Below are 20,902 nucleotides of genomic sequence, written 5' to 3' on the forward strand. Positions count from 1 at the left end.
GGGTATACTCATTTAAGTCATAAGCACTGAATATGCTCCAACCCCTGGTCCTCGATTCACTGGCCCCCCTCTTGGCTCCCCCCCCCTTCTCCGGTCCCCTCTGTTCGGACCTTGGGCATTAAGGTCAGCCATGACCTTACCATGCATGCCCAAGTCAGCTCCGTGGTATCCTCCTGTTTTTTGTCCCTTCATCTCATCCGGAAGATCTCCCGGTATTTCTCAGCGGACGCCCTTAAAACCATAGTCCTGGCCCTTATCACCTCTCGCCTTGACTATGGGAATGGCCTGTACGTAGGCATTCCTGCTTATGAAATCCGTCGCCTACAGGCCATCCAAAACCAGGCTGCCCGTCTCATCCTCCGCCTCCCCAAATCATCCCATATCACGCCTGCTTTTAAGTCCCTCCATTGGCTCCCCGTGCACCTCAGATCATTTTTCAAATTGGCCTGTTTGGCCTTTCGGGCCTATACACACTCAGCCCCCCTCTTCATTAGTTCTTTGATTACTCCTTACACTCCCACCCGTACTCTTCGTTCCTCTTCTCTCTCCCTCCTGCATGTCCCCGGTTTTCGTAAATCTAGAACGGGGGGCACTCGCTTCTCGGTTCTAGCCCCCCGGTTCTGGAATACCCTTCCTCTCTTTATTCGTTCTATTCCCAACTATGCTCACTTCCGTAAAGCTTTGAAAACATTTCTGTTCTCCCAGGCATTCCCCTGTTAAACTCCCTTGGTCTCCTCCTTAGAGTCTAGTTTGGTCTCAGCGCCAGGAAGCCGCTTGGCCGCAGTGCGCTTTATTAAGTTTCTTTTTCATTATATTTCATAATCTTCGCCCATGAGCTTTAACCCGGAACACATAACCAAATACATATATATGTGTAAATATATAAATAGAGTACATAGTACTAAACAAATCATACACATATACATGTATAAACGAATAATATGCAGCCCAACCATAACCTGTAGGCTAATAGGGCCATAATGACATACTTTCTGCAGAATGAAAATAAACTATAAAAAACAATGCAAGAAAAAGGCATGAGCCTAAAATGCATTCCATAGACAGAAAAACCTTTTATTTTCATCAAAGAACCTGTAATAAAAGGCAATTAGCCTAAGTAGGCTGCATAAAGAAATAATATCCCTGTACAGAAAATCAGACGGACACCTCACCTTTAAGGCCTCAGGAAATCTGAACACTTTGCCTTTAAGGCCTCCAGGGGGACCCTGCTCCCATCATGCCCCACAGGTGACAATTAGGTCAGTTCTTTTATACGGTACAGGAAACCTTGCAGGTATCTGCATATAGAAATGCAATAATAGCTTATTCAACCATAATACTACTGCTCGCCCGGGGAGGCGGGAGGGTGTTTATGACTTTAATGAGTATACCCCTGAAAGAGAACTAGGATTACAGGTAAGTAACTAATCCTTCTCTTCCAGGGGATACTCATTAATAGTCATAAGCACTGAATAGAGTAGCAAGCTCACACCCACTTCAAAGCGAGCGAGCAGAAAATAGAGAGAACAACAAGTAGACACAAATATCTTAGCTAGTATTAGCAAATACATTTCTGAGCGATGCCTGCCCAACCTGAGCATCTGCCTGCGTGTCTGAATCAATACAGTAATGGCGAGTACATTTCTGCCATAGAAGCATTTCTAAGGAGAGCTGTGGTGGAGGCTTTCCCTCTCGTAGAATGAGTCTTTGGTCTTCCTGACAAAGACCTGTTAGCCAACTGATAAGCCAGGACATTGCAAGAAACAATCCATCTAGATATGGACCTCTTGGACGCCGCAGAGCCCGTAATAATAGGACCATAGTTAATGAACAAACGGTCTGAGGTTCTCAATGTTTTTGTCCTGTCCAAATAAAACTTAAGAACCCTCTTAAGGTCTAAAGAGTGGAGAGCTCTTTCAGGAGGATTTGCAGGATTTGGAAAGAAAGTCGGCAATGTTATAGTCTGATTAATGTGAAAATCTGACACTACCTTGGGCAAAAAGGCAGGGTGCGTTCTGAGAACCACTCTATTAGCATGGAACACAATGAAAGGTTTCTTACAACACAGAGCCTGGATCTCGCTCACTCTACGAGCAGAAGTAATGGCTACAAGGAACGCTACCTTCCAAGTTAAGTGCTGTAAGGAGGCTTTGTGTATAGGTTCAAAAGGAGCACCCATTAACTTAGCTCCCAAGGTGGAGCAGGTGATCTGACTGGCGGATACACCTTTCTTAAACCTTCCAGAAAATCTTTCACTACCGGCATCCTAAAAAAGGAGGTCTGAGTAGGTGATTTCCTTTAGGCCGTGATCGCTGCAAGGTGAACCTTAAAAGAGTTAAACTGAAGGCCAGACCTCGCCAAATGTAACAAATAAGGCAGAATCACCTGCTCCTGACCATGGATAGGGTCAAGACCATTGTTCGTGCACCATAGAAAAAAAAGTTTCCATTTAAAACCATATGACCTCCTTCTAGAAGGACGTTTGGCTTCTTTAAGGATATGCACACAGTCTGGGTTCAACTGCAAGTGTCCATACTGGATGACTTCAGGAGCCATGCTGCCAGGCATAGGGAGGACAAGTTGGGGTTTCCCCCTCTGCTTGGACAGAAGATCTGGGCGACATGGCAACCTCCTGTGTGGCACTTCCGAAAACTGAAGGAGCTCTGGAAACCATCATTGGCGTGGCCAGTCAGGAGCAATCAGAATCATCCTGGAATTTGTTTTGTACATCCTTTTGATTACTGTCGGTATAAATGGGGTCGGTGGAAAAGCGTACAGTAAGCTCTGACATCAATCTATCAAAAGGGCATTCCCTTGAGATCCGACCTGGGGAAACCTGGACGCGAAGACGGAGCATTTTGTGTTTCCCGCATTTGCGAACAGGTCGATATATGGGGTTCCCCATGCTTGAAAGATACTGTTTGCGACTTCGTCGTTGAGAACCCAATCGTGAGCCTCAACGAAGTCCCTGCTGAGGAAATCCGCCTGCGAGTTGAGGGACCCGGCAGATGTACAGCTGTTATCGACAAGTCTCTCGCTAGTAACCAGTTCCAAATGGTCTGGGCATCTATGGAAAGAGTCCTGGAACCCCCCTGCTTGTTTAAATAATACATTGTGGTTGTATTGTCTGTTTGCACCAGCAGGGACCGAGACTGGAACGATGGAAACAGAGACTTGAGAGCCAGATGAACCGCTCTTAGTTCTAGCAGGTTGATGTGATAGCCCTTTTCGGAGTCTCACCGTAGCCCTTGTACCTGCAGAGGGCCCATATGAACACCCCAACCCTGGAGAGAGGCGTCCGTGATCAGAGTTTGAGTAGGAGGATCCTGATGTAATGGCACTCTTTGCATTAAGTGTGACCTCTTCATCCACCATCGGATGGATTCTTTGGTGGACCGATGAAGGAGTATTCGATCCTCCAAGCACCCCGTCCTCTGTCTCCATTGATCCTCTAAACACTGTTGCAGAGGACGCATGTGCAATCTTGCGTTTGGAACTATGAAGATGCACGACGCCATCGACCCCAGGAGAGAGGACACCTGGCGAACTGTAGGGCAAGTAGATTGAAGAAGAAGCTGACATTTTGTCCGGATTGATAACCACCTCTCCTCCGAAGGACACACGTTTACTTTTTGTGTGTCCAAGAGGGCTCCCAGTGAGTGGATCTGCTGGGTTGGGTTCATTATTGATTTCTTGAAGTTGACCTGAAGACCCAGCTTGTGCATGAGACGAAGGCATATCGTAAGATGATCTTCCAGAAGAGATAGAGATGAACTTTTTAGGAGCCAGTCGTCTAAGTAAGGATAGATGAAAATCCTGTGCTTCCAAAGGAAGGCAGCTACCACCGCCATACACTTGGAGAACGTTCGAGGAGCTGACCAGTCCGAACAGAAGTACTGCATAGTGGTAGTGATGAACAGACACTTGAAATCTGAGAAATTTGCGATGCTTCTTTGAGATTGGAACATGAAAGTATGCGTCCTTCAGATCGGTGGAACACATCCAGTACCCCTGATGGAGCTGGGGAAATATTTGATGGAGCGCTAACATCCGGAATTTCTCCCTTCAAATGAATCTGTTCAACAATCTCAAATCCAGTATAGGTCTGTATTCTGCAGTGGGACCTTTCTTTCTCACCAAGAAGAAGCGGGAGTACAGACCTTGGTTTCTCTGTGGAAGACGAACTTTCTCTATGGCTTTTTTGCTTAAAAGGATGTTTACTTCTTTTTGCAGAAGCTTGTGACTTTGATGAATGACTCTCTTTGGACTTATGACAGGTGGAGGCTTTTTGAATTTGAGGAGATATCCATTCTGTATGATGCCGATGACCCACCTGTCTTTTGTCAATCTTCTCCACTCGTCTAAGTATAAAGAAATGCTTCCTCCTACCAGAGTGGACCACAGCTGCGGAGGAAGTTCCATCTCATTGTTTCTGAGGCTGTTTTGTAGCTGAGGATTGCTGTCTGTTTCCTCGTCTGCCTCGCCCAGGTCTGCGCTGTTGAAACTGCGGCCTCTGTTGAGACTGACCCTGGTTTTGCGACTACCAGTTTGAGGATTGCCCCTGCTGCTGAAACGACCTTTTGTCGTAGGGGCGAAAACTACAGCGAAACTCTTTTCTCCAAGCCAACCGCTTTCAGAGTAACAAGCTCACACTCATTTTGGCCATCTCATCAGCCGCATGAGATCCGAATAATGTTGTCCCGTTGAATGGCAGATTGACTATTTTCCTTTGGGCATCAGGCTTAAGGCCCATGAGGCGAAGCCATGCCGACCTCCTGGAGCATATGCCGTGGGCATAAACATGCGCTGCAACATCCGCAGAATCAGCCGCCGCACTAATACTTTGGTTTGCAACCAATCCACCTTCTTCCACAATCTCAAGGAAATCCTTCTGATCTTCCTTAGGCAACATCTCCGCAAACCTAGACATAGAGTCCCATAGGAGGCGGTCATAGTGACCCAGCAGAGCCGCAGCACTAGCCACTCTCATGACGGACCCAGCTGTGTTACACATCCTCTGCCCCAAGGAGTCCGTTTTTACTGTCTTTCCCTGGAGGAGCAGATAAGACAGACGTAGCCGAATGGGCTTTCCTGGCCGCCGCCATTATAAGAGAATCTGGTGGTGGATCGGTGCGCAGGAACAGGGGGTCATGATCCGGTGCCTTATACTTTTATGCAATTCTTGAGGGCCCTGAGCCCACTGTAGCTGGTGTCAAAAAAGTCTTCATCGCTGGTTCCAACAAACCTGGCACCAACGGAAGAGGTCTAGCAGACGATTTATGATGTAGGGTTTCAAATATAACTGAAGATTTCACAGGAGGCACTGCCATAGTTATATTGAATTTGCTAGCCCCACGGCACAATAAGTCATGGAAAGTCCCCAAATCATCCACAGGAGAAATCCTGGAAGGTGGTGTTGATGAGATCGTGGGGGAATAATCTCTAAGACGACCTCGTTGAAGTAGACGAGGCAGGAGATCTGTGCCTCCTCTTAGGAGTAGGAGACCGACGAGACCTACTGCGATCCCTGGAACGTGAATGCCTCCTTACCGGAGACCTAGATCTTCTTGGAGATCCACCAGCCGGTAGTCTTGAAGCCTCCAAGGTAAGCAGCCTGCTATCGGACCTGGGCTGCATCTTCCAATGGCGGGTGCTCTCCAACCATCTAGGAGACATGTTTACAGGAGGTGATGTACGCACCGGAGAGCCCTCCGGGGTAACCTGCACTGTTTGTATTGCCATTGACGAAGAAGAGGAGCTCCGAACAGACTGCGGAGATCTAGACGCCGGTCTAGACACCTCTCTGGGAACCAATTGTCTGTCCCTTGAGGTTGAATTTCTCGACGTCGAGCCAGAATGTGCCACAATAGAAGATTCCTTATGAGGAGAGGCTCTGACCAATGAAGACCTGTCCAAAGATGCCCTAGACGTCAGGTCCTTCGACGTCGACCTTGGATGGTCAGCCAATGTCCTCGACGTCGGTTCAGACCTCGAGAAAGACCTATGAGAGGTCAGAGAGGCCGATCTTAAATGTCTCGACGCCGACCGTGAAGTCGGTGGCGGAGACCTCGACGTAGACTTTCTCGACGTCAGTTGCCTTTTCGATGCCAGATGAGCCTTTTCAAGCCTCGAGCCTGAGACATGCCTCGACGTCGACCCATGTCTCGACGGCGATCTCGATCTTTTCTCAGGTCTCAACGTCGATCTCACTCTCTCTCTCGACGTCGATCTCGCTCTCTCCCTCAACGTCGATCTTCTCACTCTCGACGTCGATCTTCACCGCAACCGACACCAAATGCCTCGACGTCGACAGGCTTCTTGACGGCGACCTCGACCTCTGCTTCGACGTCGACTTGTGCCTTAACGGCAATGTCTTCGACGTTGACATACTTTCTACTGGTCTCGACGTCTACATTCTTTCTACTGGTCTCGACATAGACATACCCGACGGCGATCTAGATTTCGACGACGAACTCACTTTCTTCGACGTCAACGCTTCTCGATGCAGTTTTTTCTTACTTTTACCTTCAGGAGAAGCAGATCTTCTACGTTTTGCCGGAGAGGAAGGCCTTCCAGAAGAAAACTCACTTCTTGCCCGCTTTGCATGATGTCTTTCTCTCTCCAGAAGCCCCAAAAGCTGAATCTTCTCTCTCTCCTTCAAAGTTCTTCTGGAAAGTTTGAGGTAATAACATTTTCCCACATTGTGTGTGGAAGGGAGAAAAACAATGGGAATCTGTTTTGGACATCTTCCCACAGGAAGGACACTTGCAGAATAAAGGTGGCATAGCTGACTAAAACATTATTGAGGAATTAGTTAGAAAAGATTAAACAATACCACCAGCAGAAAATACTGTCGAATAAGACAGGAAAAAAACAAATTCGGACTAAAAAACAATCAAATTCAGCAGAGCTCAAGTTCCAGGTTCCTCAACTGGGTCTCCCAGGGCCAGGCAATGGCAGTGGGAAATTGTCCTTACCACAGGAGCCACTATGCTGGGTTTGGACCAGGTGGACTTCAGTGAGGAATTTGCTGAAGGGCAGAAAGGGTTCAGAGAAGAATGCCAGGCTGAAGCACCTCTGTCAGGAGGTTAGTCCCGACTGCCAATGTAAGGAGCTCAAGGCCCGAGACCTCTGCCCCCTACACACCATCACAGCGTAGGACGCTCCCGCCCCCATAGCCACGGTAGGGGGAGAAAGCATGGCATGGTCTGGAGAAGTGTCCAGACCACTCGTGTCACACAGGTCCTCTCTCCAGTCCGTTCTTCTAGCTGGTCTGCTAAAGGGTCCAGCGACCCCCCCTCTTCCCCCCCCAAGTCCTCAGCACCCCCAGGGATGAAGAGGGGAAACAAAAGTACCCTTCGGCATCAGATCCGACATCAGTCCGGCTCCCCGTCTATCTCAGGGATGAGGATGGGGATGGCGCCAGCCTGGGGCGTTGTTGCCAGGCTAGGTCGAGTAAGAGCGACCAGCGACAATCCGGATCCAGGCACACAAGTGGAGTCAGGCTGTCCAAAGATTAGGTGGAGGGGGTCATAGAATTTTCGGATTTGGGCAGGGGACACACCGGCTCCAGGAAACATGGAGTTGTCCCTGTAGTAGCCACCTGAGACGGATCCTTAGAGCAACAACACTCCAGCAACGCAACAGCCGACCGACGGGAAGTAGGTGGTGTGCGCCTTTGCTTCTTCGCCTTCTTCTTACTTGAAGATCTCAAAGACTTGGAGAGAGACAAGGTGTGGGGGCTCCGCGAGCAGCCTCAAGACCTTCCTCTCTAACAAGACCAGGAACGACGCGGAGTTGACCGCCGGGCCACCAATAACTTTTTGGACTGCTCCCGCAAAGACTTTCAATTCATGGCCCGGCAGTAGGAGCATAACTTTGGATCGTGATCGCGCTCCAGACACCAAAGGCACACGAGGTGCGGATCAGTCACAAACATCGGCTAGTGACAGGAGTCGCAAGGCTTGAACCCAGTCCGGAGTTGGGACATCCCTCGTGCATCATGAGTCTATAGACTCGAAAAAGAAGTTGACGAAACATTGAAAAAGGTTAGTCAAAAAATGACTACAGTGTAGACCTCTCCGAATCTGTGCTAGGCTGGTGCGGAAAAAGAAAGAACTGACGTCAGTGCGCAGGGGCGGCGTCTAAGTAGGCACTGCAACATCACCCGGAAATCACGATGCCGACGATGGACACAAGAGTCGACTGACGCGCAGGTGTACTGCTAAGAAAAAAATATCTGTATGCAGTCTGACGCCTGGGGGTAAGGTAAGGAATCTACAACTAACATCCTCTTTCAGATCGAATATGTATTCCTATCCATCCTTTACAATCACTGCATACCCTCATCACTGCATACCCTCTTTTCTTACACCTTTATCAGCTATCACCTCCATTCGCCACTAACTAAACAAACACCTGAGTAATGATTTTCCACCCATTACACATACAGCTTACCATAATGGCAGTTCTGTAAGACATAGACTAAGCCATGAATGTTCTATCCTAACGTTCTCACTTGAGCAACTAACAGCCTTAAACCACCCAATTCTAACATTCACATCTCCCACTATTGTAATAACCAACTTAATTATCAAACCCAGTTCTCAGAATCTCCTCTATTTCTTACACCATTTAATTATAGTCCCTCTTCTCAATGAACCAGACTAAGCACCATACCCAATAAGCTTACCAACACAGGAACAACCTACTTCCCATGTGTTATGAAGCTCACCGACTAAAAGATCAAAAGGCCAACAGGTGGCACCAAAATAAATCCATTTTGACACCCCTAAAACAAAACCCCATGGAAACTTGCAGCAACAACTAGACCCACCACATTTACAGCAACATGTCAATCTCTGCTCATTCAAGTCACACCCAAATCGACAAAACCAACTGCTAGAGTGGTCAACTAATCCCTGAACGACCAACACCATAACACACTGGATCAAGACATCAAACTCCGAACCCTGCAACTGATACACTACAAGAAAGTATCAACTCGACCAAGATAAGCAAAGACCAGAGGGCCTTCTGGTCAACACAACAGACGTTTGTAATGCATACTGTTCAATAGCACAGCCTTAAGATAGAATGATACACATATACATGACCTAATACATAATTCAGTCAGGAGGTGCTCTTTATCACAGAAACCTGGATGGGAGAAGACGCTTCAGCCACTCTATGTGAATCTATAACCAATGTCACCCAACACTCCACATAAACAAAATAAATAACAGAACTGGTGGAGGAATAGCTGTATCTTTCTTCCAACTACAAGATCACCACACCAGTGTGAATCCCTACTTATTTGTTGTTCACCACTTCCTACTTTTACTGCCCGATTCCTCCTAATGTACAGTCCACTTCAAGTATTTGAAGAAAGCATTTGCACTGCATCGGATGATAATTAACCATCCTAATTTATGTGTCCTAGATCAGCTGTCTTGATAAACCAGACCTCCGCTGTCAACTGTATTACCTTGAAGTACTCCACTGCCATCAGTTTGTTACTGGGGCTACACCTTATGCTAGCCATACCTTTGACGTCATAGGTTTATCATTGCTTCCTGCCCTCGTTTTAGTAAAAATAAAAATTAAAAAAAAAAACATAGCCCACCATTTGGGGGATCACCATTTAATTTATTTCTACTAAAATCTCCCACTTCGACTCACCCGGCAACATTACACAACATCACCCTTTACAGACCATGGACGAATGTCAAAGGTGATGCATTTCAAACAGAATTGCCAGCAAAACTACCCCTTTTCCAGTTTTCTGTAAACATATTCCATGCTGGCTCTGAGATGTTTTCAACATAGTGGATCCTCTTAAAGGTTCTAGACAGAGGCAACAACAGCTCAAGGTGGTCTGGTTCAATTTGAATATACCTACTAAAAAGAAAAGTCTGAATCCTAGAACAGAGGATGAAAATATGACCGGAAAGACAAAAATCATGATACAAAAATAGTTCAGAACTCTATATGGCGACCAAAAAACATGCCTAGGAATAGCATTTCAGTAGCAACCAACTCAGTTAAAGAACTATTCAATGGGATTGCTGAATTCGGAAAACCATAAAGCAACCTAAAACATACCAATCACCACACAAGAACTTTGCAACTCTTTTGTAGAACCCATGACTACAGAAGCCTAGATTCTTGAGAGCTACACAACTGGGCCAAACTGGCCATACTTTCTAGAGCAATAATCAACCAATTACAATCATCCACAGAATTTCCCAGTGAATTCAAAATATCTTCTATCAAACCAAACCATGAAGAAACTAGGACTAGGCCTTGAAGACCCAACAAATTACAGACTTATAACGAATGAGTAATTTCTGAGTACACTGATAAAGCAGTATTCGTTCAGATCTCCAATGAATAATTTCTGAGTACACTGATAAAGCAGTATTCGATCAGATCTCCAATTTCCTTGAGGGAAACCACTTCCTACCTGACCAATAAATAGATTTCCAGCATAGTGTAGGCATCGAATCGGCATTAAACACAATTTTGCGTGACCTCAATAACACAGATTTCAACTGAGTAGCCACACTCCTTTTACTCACCCTCTCTGCAGCTTTTAACACTGCAGATCAACAACTGCTAATCAAATGGTACAGAACCACAGAGTGATACCATAAAAGGTACTTAGTCTTACTTCACAGGTTCAAATCTAATTTAGTCCCTACCATTATACCGAACAGCACCATTCGATCAAAAAGTAGATGTTCATCAAGATTGAAATTTTTTTTATTCAACTTACGCTTGGCCCCTGAGCTTGTAAGGAATATGCTACTTACCAGTATGCAACTGTTCTTGGCATAGAGGGCTGCAGAGTGGTACATTATGAATAGATCGCCATCTGGTGTTCAGCTCGGATGATTGCACTTGTTTTTCTCTTGGAGAAGTCTTTTGCAGTCACGAGGCTGGTGACTCCGCCCTTGGGTGATAGTGCGCATGGGCATCGGCTCCATCCTTAGATTGTTTTGCCATAGTAGGGTTAGATGGAGTAGTATGATAGAATACAGAAAGAGATGCCCATGTAAGTGTATCTAAATAAGATAATGTTGGAACAGACACAGGTTTCTGGGTAAGCAGGGAGGGCATGTACCACTCTGCAGCCCTCTATGCCAAGAACAGATGCATACTGGTAAGTAGCATATTCCGTTCGAGGCATATGGGCTGCAGATGGTACATTATGAATAGATTACACAGCAGTTACCTCCCTAGCGGTAGTCACCAGTGTCTGTTGCAACAGTCTGAAATAAAGTTTTTAAAACAGCCTGGCCCACATTTGCTTGTTGTCTTGCCTGCACGTCAACACAGTAGTGTTTTGTTGAGGTATGCGGTGTAGACCAAGTTGCTGCTTTGCATATGTCATCTAGGGGAATGTTCCCTAAGAATGCCATAGATGCCCCTAGTTTGCGTGTAGAATGAGCTCTAGGGGGAACAGTTAGTGTTCTTTTTGCCTTTATGTAACATATCTGTATACATTTAACAATCCACCTGGCAATACCTGCTTTAGATATAGGGTTGTCTTTATGAGTTGGGGAAAACGCTACAAATAGTTGTTTAGTTTTTCTGAAAGTTTGTGTTCTTTCTATGTAATATAATATTGCCCTTTTGACATCTAGTGTATGTTGGGCCCTCTCTGCTACCGTCTGTGGCTTTGGAAAAAAGACTGGTAGTTCCCACTGGCTGATTGATGTGGAATGCTGAAATTACTTTAGGCAAGAACTTTGGGTATGTTCTAAGAACCACCTTGTTCTGGTGTAACTGTAGAAATGGCTCTTGTATTGTTAATGCCTGTAACTCACTCACTCTCCTGAGGGAGGTAATGGCTATAAGGAAAGCCACCTTCCATGTAAGAAATTGTATTTCACACCTATGCATAGGTTCAAAAGGTGGTACCATTAGTCTGGTGAGTACTATGTTGAGGTTCCAGACTGGAGAAGGTGGTAGTCTTAGTTGAATAACTCTTTTGAGGTCTTCCATGAAAGCCTTAATTGTGGGTACCCTAAACAGGGATAGATGTTGCCTGTTTTGCAGGTATGCTGCTATAGCTGCAAGATGTACTCTAATGGAGGTATAAGCAAGGTTACATTGCTGTAAGTGTAGTAAGTAGCAAATAATATTTTGTGTAGATGCGTCGAGAGGATTGATGTTGTTACTGTTACAGTATACAGCAAACCTTTTCCACTTTGATGCATAGCAGGCTCTGGTGGTGGGACGTCTTGCTTGCTTAATATTTTCCATACAGTTTGGAGGTAAATTTAAGTATCCAAATTCTAAGACCTCATGAGCCAGATCTCTAGGTTCAGTTGTTTGGGATTTGGGTGCATTATTTCTCCATGGTTCTGTGTAAGGTGCATGGGTGAGATTCTTAATTTTTGGTGTGGCACCTGTGAGAGTTGTAGGAGCGTGGTGAACCACGGCTGCTGTGCCCACGTGGGTGCTACCAATATCATGGTCATTGAATGTTGTTGCAGTTTTCGAACCACTAATGGAATTAGTGGGAGAGGGGGAAAAGCGTATGCAAATTTGTTGGACCAATTTATCCATAATGCATTGCCCTGCGACAGGTGGTGTGGGTACCTGGATGCGAAGCTTTGGCATTTTGCGTTCTGATGAGTGGCAAAGAGATCTATCTCCGCTTGTCCCCATCTTTGGAAGAATGGCTGCAGTATTTGGTTGTGCAGTTCACATTCGTGAATTTGTTCTGACTCTCTGCTCAAGATGTCTGCTATCTGATTTTGAACTCCTGGAAGGTGTTCGGCTAACAGATAGATGTTTTGAGGAATGGCCCATCTCCAAATTTCCTGCGCTAGTCTAGATAGTTGGAGAGAGTGTGTGTCCCCCTGTTTTTGAATATAATACATTGCTGTCATGTTGTCTGTTCTGACCAGGACTGCTTTGTTGAGAATATGCATTTGAAAAGCTTTTAATGCTAGAAACACTGCTAGTAGTTCTAGATGATTTATGTGCAGTCGTTTGTGCTCTACACTCGTTCTCCCTTGTACTGTTCATCTCTCCATATGAGCTCCCCATCCGGTGAGCGATGCATCCGCTGTTAGTATCACTTGTGGAATTGGTTCTAGGAACGACCGCCCTTTGGAAATGTTTGTTGTATTCCACCACTTCAGAGAGCGATGCGTGCGGTCATCTACCAACACCAGATCTGTAATCGGACCTTGAGCCTGATTCCACTGTGTTGCTAGACATTCTTGAAGCGGACGCATTTGTAGTCTGGCATATGGGATTTACAGTATGCAAGAGGACATCATCCCTAATAACTGCATGAACACTCGAGCTGCTAATGAGTGTTGCGGTTGAAATCTTTGAATTTGGGCAATCATTGTCTGAATCCTGACTGGATTGGGGTGTACTATGGCTTTTTCTGTATTTATAGTAGCCCCTAGATATTGTTGAACTTTGTTTGGTTGCAGGTGGGATTTTGTGTAGTTCACCGAAAACCCTAGCTGGTGCAGCAGTTGAATTGTCTTTTGTGTGTTTTGAAGACATTCTTCTTGTGACGTGGCCTTTATTAGCCAGTCGTCCAAGTAAGGGAAGACATGTATTTGCTGTCTTCTTAGGTGTGCTGCAACCACTGCTAGGCATTTTGTGAACACCCTTGGTGCTGTTGTGACTCCAAACGGAAGGACCTTGAAATGATAATGTCGTCCTTCTATTAGAAACCGGAGGTATTTTCTGTGAGCTTTGTGAATTGGGATATGAAAGTAGGCGTCTTTTAGATCCAGTGTAGAAAGAAAGTCTCCTTTCTTCAGTAAAGGAAGTACCTGTTGGAGTGTGACCATGTGGAAATGTTCTGAATGTATGTATGCATTGAGAGGTCTGAGGTCTAGTATAGGCCTTAGAGATCAGTCTTTTTTGGGAATTAGAAAGTATAGAGAGTATACTCCTGTTCCTTGTTGATGTTGTGGAACCTCCTCTATCGCGTGCTTTTGTAGCAGCGATAGTACCTCCTGTTTTAATAACGTCAGATGATCTTGACTCATTGGACGCTGTCGGGGGGGATGCTTGGTGGGGTAGCAGTGAGTTCTAGGCAATAACCATGTTGGATAATTTGTCTCACCCACTTGTCTGATGTGATGTTTTCCCAGACAGGCAGGAACTGTGATAGGCGTCCCCCGACCGGTGTTGCATGGTCTGGGGGGAGCTGTATGCAGTCACTGTTTTGGGGTAGGAGAGTTGCGATTGTTGTTGTTTCCGCGACCTCTACCCTTGTTGTTGTTACCTCTGTAACTGCCTCTTGAATTACCTTTAGGTGATGTTGGTGTAAAAGAGGTTGATTGTTGGGTTGTGCCTGTATTTTTTGATCCGCCTCTAAAGGTGGACCTACGAAAGGAACCTCTCTGAAATGGCTGTGTCAAGGCTCCCATTGACTTAGCCGTTTGTGTCCTTTTTCATTTTCTCTAACGCCTCATCTGTGCTTGAGCCGAAGAGTGCTTTCCCATCAAAAGGCTGGTTCAATAAAGAAGTTTGTACCTCCTGTTTGAACCCTGAGACCCTAAGCCATGCATGTCTTAAGATGATACTGGTGTTTATAGATCTTGCCGCAGTGTCTGCTGCGTCTAAGGCACACTTAATGGAAGTGTTGGTTATTATCTTCTCTTCCTGTATCAGCTGCTCTTCCCTTTTTTGATGTTCCTTAGAGAGATGTGTAATGAGTTTCTCTAACTCATCATAACGAGCTCTATCATAGCGTGCAAGTAGCGCTTGAGTATTTGCTATGCGTTAGCCGTTTGCTGCTTGAGATGCTACTCTCTTGCCAGAGGCATCTATTAACTTAGACTCCTTGTCAGGAGGAGGAGCTTCTCCTGTTGTTAGTGAGTTCGCCCTCTTACGAGCATTTGAGACTACTAACGAGTCCAGAGGTATTTGGCCCTTAATAAATACTGGGTCTTTTGGGGCTGCCTTATACTTTTTGTCAATTCTTGGGTTTAACACCCTAGCCCTCACAGGATCTTTAAATATATCTGATGTGTGAGTGAGGAGACCCTTAAGCATTGGTAGGGTCCCTGAAGATTTTTGTGCAGCTGGTAGTGTTTCTAAAAGGAAATCTTCTATCTGAGGTTCAGTATGTAAATCTACCTTGTGGTATTTTGCTGCCCTATTAATCAACTGTGCAAAACCCGAATTATCATGGGGGGGGGGTTGAGGGATACAGATCAGGGTCATTATCATTATCTGTCACTGCATCATAATCTTCCCATGGGTCTGTGTCTTCTGGGACAGTATTGTTATCATCTCCAGGAAGGTCCCCATCCCCTGTGCCACTTTCTACATCTGTTTGAGGTGTAGATGGGCGTGGTGTAAAAGGTTGAGGGATAGCTGGCAGAGTATGAGGAAGAGGAGAAGAGGGTGTGTCCATAGACTGTGGAGAAAGGGGAGGAGTTGTATTTGTCCCCATTGTTCTCTTCTTACGAGGAGGAGCTTTCCTTTCCAACGGTTGAGTCTTCCTCCTTTTAGGTGGTTTTGTCACCACCTTGCCAGTTTGTGGATCAATGAACAAAGTCTTTTGTTTTGGATCTATCTCCTGCTCCTGTGTCGGTACCGAAGCCTTTGGGTCCGATAGGTGCTTTTGCTTCTGTGTCTCGGTGTTATGTGTTTTCGGCACCGAGAGTTTGCTTAAGTCCGATTTTTTCGGTGTCTAGGGAGTCTTCGTCGTCGAAGCATGTTTCGGTTTCGACATGGAATGTCTCGACTTCGAGCTCTCTTTGGTATGGAGCTTCGGTGTCGATGTCGACCGTTTCTCGGATCTGACATAGAGGGGGACCGAGTGTTTCGGTTTTGTTGCCGAGCCAGAAGGCGGGGCGTCGGAAACTTTTTTCGGTTGTCTGACCGGGCTCGAAGGCGGGGTAGACACTAATCGGGGTCGGTTTTTTGGCTAAGGGACGTCGTCACTCACGGTTTGATGAACGTGACTTCTTAGACATCAGACTCGTCCGCCTCTGACCCGTCCTCATCTTCTTCCTCCTCGGAGTGTTCGACCTCGAACAGTTCTGGGATTGCATTTGACTCCATCCTCGATATCTCGTGTCTTCGGGCTCGACGGTTTCTAATCGTCGACTTGGAGGAGAAAGCCGCACAGGCTTCACAATCCCTGGATTCATTGTCAGGTGACAAACAGAGGTTGCACACCTCGTGTAGGTCCTTGTGTTGGAATTTAGCACCAAACGTTGGACATTTTTTGAATGGAGTCCTTTCCATGGACTCCGGGCTGGACTATGTCGAAATAGGCCTCCCAATCCCGTCCACCTAGAGTTAGAAATCTTCGGTGTTGACGTCGAAGCGCGTCGAAATGGGAATGAACTCGCGCTTGATAAACAATACCGTCGAATTGGAAAGGGAATACGCACCGAAATATAACTTTTTCTCGAAGTCGATCCGGAGCGCTTCGATCCTCATCCGAACCAGATGGCGGAAAAAAACTATCTAAGGCTGGAGCCGATGCCCATGCGCACTATTACCCAAGGGAGGAGTCACCAGCCTCGTGACTACAAAAGACTTCAAGAGAAAAACAAGTGCAATCATCCGAGCCCAACACCAGATGGCGATCTATTCATAATGTACCATCTGCAGCCCATATACCTCGAACACACTTTTTAAAAACTCAGTCACAAGTATGCCAATAGCATCCAGATTATTCAGAACTGAAAAGACCATGTGCTTGAGACACTGAGGCTGATACAATGTCTGCAAAGAGTTAGCAAATGGATGACAGAAAAACATCTGTCCGTAAATCCCTCCAAAAACAAGAACTTCTGCTGGTGGAAAATGGAAAGCATAAGGTCTAAGAAGACGAGCCTTACCCTACCATGTCGACATGAGTAAAGAACTTGAAAATGATCATGGGCTCCAAACTAGCCCTCCAACAACAACAGCCTGATAAAAGTGCTTTCTAAAATCACAGGAACAGTACAAAGAATTTTCCCCAACATGCACTTCTCCCATAACATCCAGGATATAACAGCCCTAGTGCTGTACCATCTAGACTACTGCAACAGGCTCTACATGAGGCGTAAAAAGTATTTAAACAACAACTCCAATGTGTGGGGCTGTGCTTATTTGTAATACTCTCAACATCACATAGGCTTATGCACTGATTAAGTCCTTCACACCATGTCTACTTTGCCTACAATCCTCACCCACTGTCACAACTTACACCCCACATAGGCAAAGTTACACACAGCACACTTTTCAGCCATACACCTGAAGGTCACTCAGGAAGCGGATGACAATTTGAGTGCTTTTGTTACCTGGTCAGACTACAAAGCGCAATATAACGTAAAAATACACAGTACCTACTTGTATAGCAATTGGCGAAACACCTTAGTGATGTCTTGCAAGGGGTATGAAAAGTACTATATAAATACCAATACAATGTATGCAATTGAACAAAGCAGAACTGCAAACCACTCAACGAGTGTTACAAAACTCTAGTAATAAATAAATGCTACTGCATTTAAATACTTTCTCTAAATTATCTAAATGCAATTTAAAAAAAGTTAAATCACACACACGTGACAAACTTTTCTTCTATAACCACCATCAACTTAAACAGTGTACCTGAATCAGTTCTATGTTTTTCCTTCTATTTCTACTTTGCTAATCAGCAAAGAGAAACATGCACTGGTAAAACCATTAGGTGGCCTGACCGTGTCAATCTGGTGCAATGGTTACGTTAAAAGCGAAGGGGTTTATTTACAAGATGACTGCGGCACCGGACAGTCACTTTTTGCGATAGTATGGTGCCACAGGCCTCTCAATCATATCTAAGAGACTAAGCTAAAACACCCTGCATGTCTTGCATGGCCTCATAGCTATGGATCGAGGCAAGGCAGCACAAATCGCAAAACTCATCAATTGTGATGCTGCCCCAGATTTACAATATTATGTAAACCTGGGGGAGAGCCAACACTTTACTCCTCTCCAGAGCAGGCGTAACGAGGAGAACTATTTTCATTTGTCATTCTGCAACACACACAGAACAAGGAAAACGCCCCTCAGGATTGTTCTGTGCAGGAAGGTGCCCCTTCCTGCACAAAAACAATCCTGCCAACAACGCAGACACCCTTGCACCATGGTGCAAGGGTGCCTGCGTTGGTGCTAGACACCAAACTATGCGATGGTTGAAAGGACAGGAATAAACCCTATCTCGTAAATATGGTGAATTCCTGCTCTTTCAAATTGGCGTAGGGCAGCGCAGCAAACAGACTTGCAGCGCTGCCCTATGCCAAGTTTTTGTAAACATGCCCCAAAATCTATTGAAAGCATATGCCATAAAAAAAATTTAAAAAAAACATGCCACTCAAAGTGGCCACCATAGGGTTGCAACAATTGTTTTAAATCTAAAAAGCATTTAATGATGTAGCCATTTTACTAGTGATGTTTTCTTCAAATACCAACCCTTTCAGCTGTGCCATGTATTTTTTTATTAGAGAAGGCGGCAAGAATACCACCAAAACGAGAACTCAAATTATATGCAGTTACAATGTTACTTAAAAGCTTTACAGCAGCATCTTTAAAAAAGGAGACATTAAATATTCACCATGTACCTGGGCAAGCAACATGCACGCAAAGGAAACTGTTTCTATGTACAGTTGAATAAAAATAAATAACATAAAACACATTTTGAGTCAGATTGGTCACTGAAGTGAAAGTAACTATTTTGAGTTAGATGGGACATGCTTTGCCTAGTCACTCAAAGTAATGGAGGCAATGGGTAAAGTAGACAGATACATTGCCCCTCACTGTATGCTGTGGTGGGTGGAAGCAAAATATGAAGAAAAAAAAATTAGCTGACCAGTGTAAGAAGCCCTCTGAACAAAAAACCCTCTTTATGTATATGATATACGAAATGTGGGAAACAAACAGTTGTCTAGCGAGTCAGCTAAAGTGGTCTTAAACGTCAGACCTAAAAAAAGAAAAATTGCAAAGCAGATATTGGAGTATACATTTGTGACTTTGCCTTCTACAACTTACCATCTGTAAAGTAATATGTCTGAGCGGCGAAGAAAGTGCTTGAGTTGACAGGTAAAATAAAACTTGCAGCTTCCTCTGCTGACACTAGAAGTCTCTCGTGCAGAATATTGCATTCCAAAGCAGTACTTCGAAAATGCTGCTTTTGATAGCATTCTATAACTAAACTCAATTCTCAAATTTACAAAACATGTCACAGCATAAACCCACTTCTGATGTTCTGTGCGACTTTATTAAACGTGCACATTTCTTTACAAGTCTCTATTAAGGCAAAACTAAGAATGTTCTATATACTTTACCTAAAGACTTTGGCAGCAAGTTTCTGATGAACTCGTTATGGTCACCAACATGCAATATGCTGTAAACACTTGTGTTCATAAGTTCTTCCTGGTTGTATCGGAGGTACTGGGTCACATTCTCTGACACAAACACCACATTCCCTTCCGAGTTAACTACGAAGAAGAACCCATCAAGAGCCTGTGTGAAAGACAAAGAAGGGAATAAATAACTTAGTTTCACATGCATGCTCTAAAACAATTCCACTTCTATAATGCAGATGAAACATGTGACAATACTACACGTGCATTTCATTAAATACATTTATTAACTTGTGAAAAAATTGTTACCAACTGTGCTGAAGGGACCTGAGGTTGAACCAGATCGGCTGACATAATGAGCGCTAGTACTTGGGTTCTCGTTGATAATCCACGTAAATGAAAGAGCTAAAAAAGTTCTCATGACTCTAGAACTGCCAATGTAATGTTTTAGTCAAGTTCAAGTTTTAAAGCTTTATTCGACAGCATTGTCATAAAAGCATTTTCTCCCTACTCTATACATAATAAATACTATATCTAATTGACAACAATTAAAATACACATTAAACATAAAGTGCTGTCGAAAGCAATTTTAAAACATACAACCTTTTAAAAAATTAGAGAACAGATGCAAAAGTGAGTAAAATATCATCTAAGAACATTTTGCAGATGTTGAACACAATTCATTAAGATAAAGTGCGGGTGCGTATAATCCATGCCCAGCCCAAATATTTGGCAATTGCAATGGCGAGACAAGGCGAGCAATTTGTTCTTAAGATTCTAAGCGCTTCTTGATGTAATCTAGTCCCTAGATTTCTGCATGCGGGTTTTAACCATCTTTGCCTTGGAGCCGCATAAAGGGGGCAAGCGAACAGGAAATGAGGTATATCCTCGACAAGGTCCTTACAGTAGGCACAGGTGTTAACATTATCATGGGACCATTTTAATGTAAATGCATTAAGCGGTAAACAGCCCACCCTAAACTGAAAGTACAGCTTTCTATCCAATGGTTTTGAGATCAAGTCCCAATAATGTTCACAGGTTGGGACTAATTTGTGTTCCAAGTACTGGGTTGTTAGCACCGAAGGCTGATTAGATGACAAAACCAAGCCATGCATCATGTCCCAGTACATTTTCTTTAACCGATCCTTGGAGGGAAAAGCTGCAGGATCAGTAATTGTCCATAGGTGGTCAAGATGCAGCTTATTAAGTAAGTTCCTGATTTCTTTTAGCCACGTAATTTTATGGAACCGATCAGAGTTGACGATGTCCATGAGTGCGGCAGCGTAGTGGGCCAGTTCAGGCGTGGTCTTTATGCGCCTCCAAAATAGTAGTGGGCGCAGCCTTGCCTGGTCCTCGATTTTTTTCCTCCCTAGATCATAAAGGAGAGGGATGGATGGGGTACTCTGCGGGACTCCAATCAGCTTACGTAGAAATGTGTTCTCTGCGACCGTCAACCCACTGATGTTGGCGAACCCCCATAGTTCTGCTCCATAAAGACATGCACCAAGAACTTTCATGCTGTAAATCTCCATAACAGGTTGGATAGGTTTTGTCAATGAAGATTTATG

At 44.8% G+C, this 20,902-nt stretch overlaps 1 protein-coding gene across 3 annotated transcripts in view; it reads right to left on the reverse strand.

The window, feature by feature from the left end:
• The window catches only part of NCOA2 (nuclear receptor coactivator 2), a 768,019-nt gene that overhangs the window by 429,714 nt on the left and 317,403 nt on the right, over positions 1 to 20,902 (reverse strand). For all 3 annotated transcript variants that reach the window (XM_086965858.1, XM_086965859.1, XM_086965857.1), the window contains exon 5: positions 19,317 to 19,494. In XM_086965858.1, coding sequence (XP_086821984.1) covers positions 19,317 to 19,494 — 178 coding nt within the window. The remainder of the gene's footprint in view (positions 1 to 19,316; positions 19,495 to 20,902) is intronic.

This window comes from Lissotriton vulgaris, chromosome 4_1 (genome assembly GCF_964263255.1).
Source record: "Lissotriton vulgaris chromosome 4_1, aLisVul1.2, whole genome shotgun sequence".
Taxonomy (NCBI): Eukaryota; Metazoa; Chordata; class Amphibia; order Caudata; family Salamandridae; genus Lissotriton; species Lissotriton vulgaris.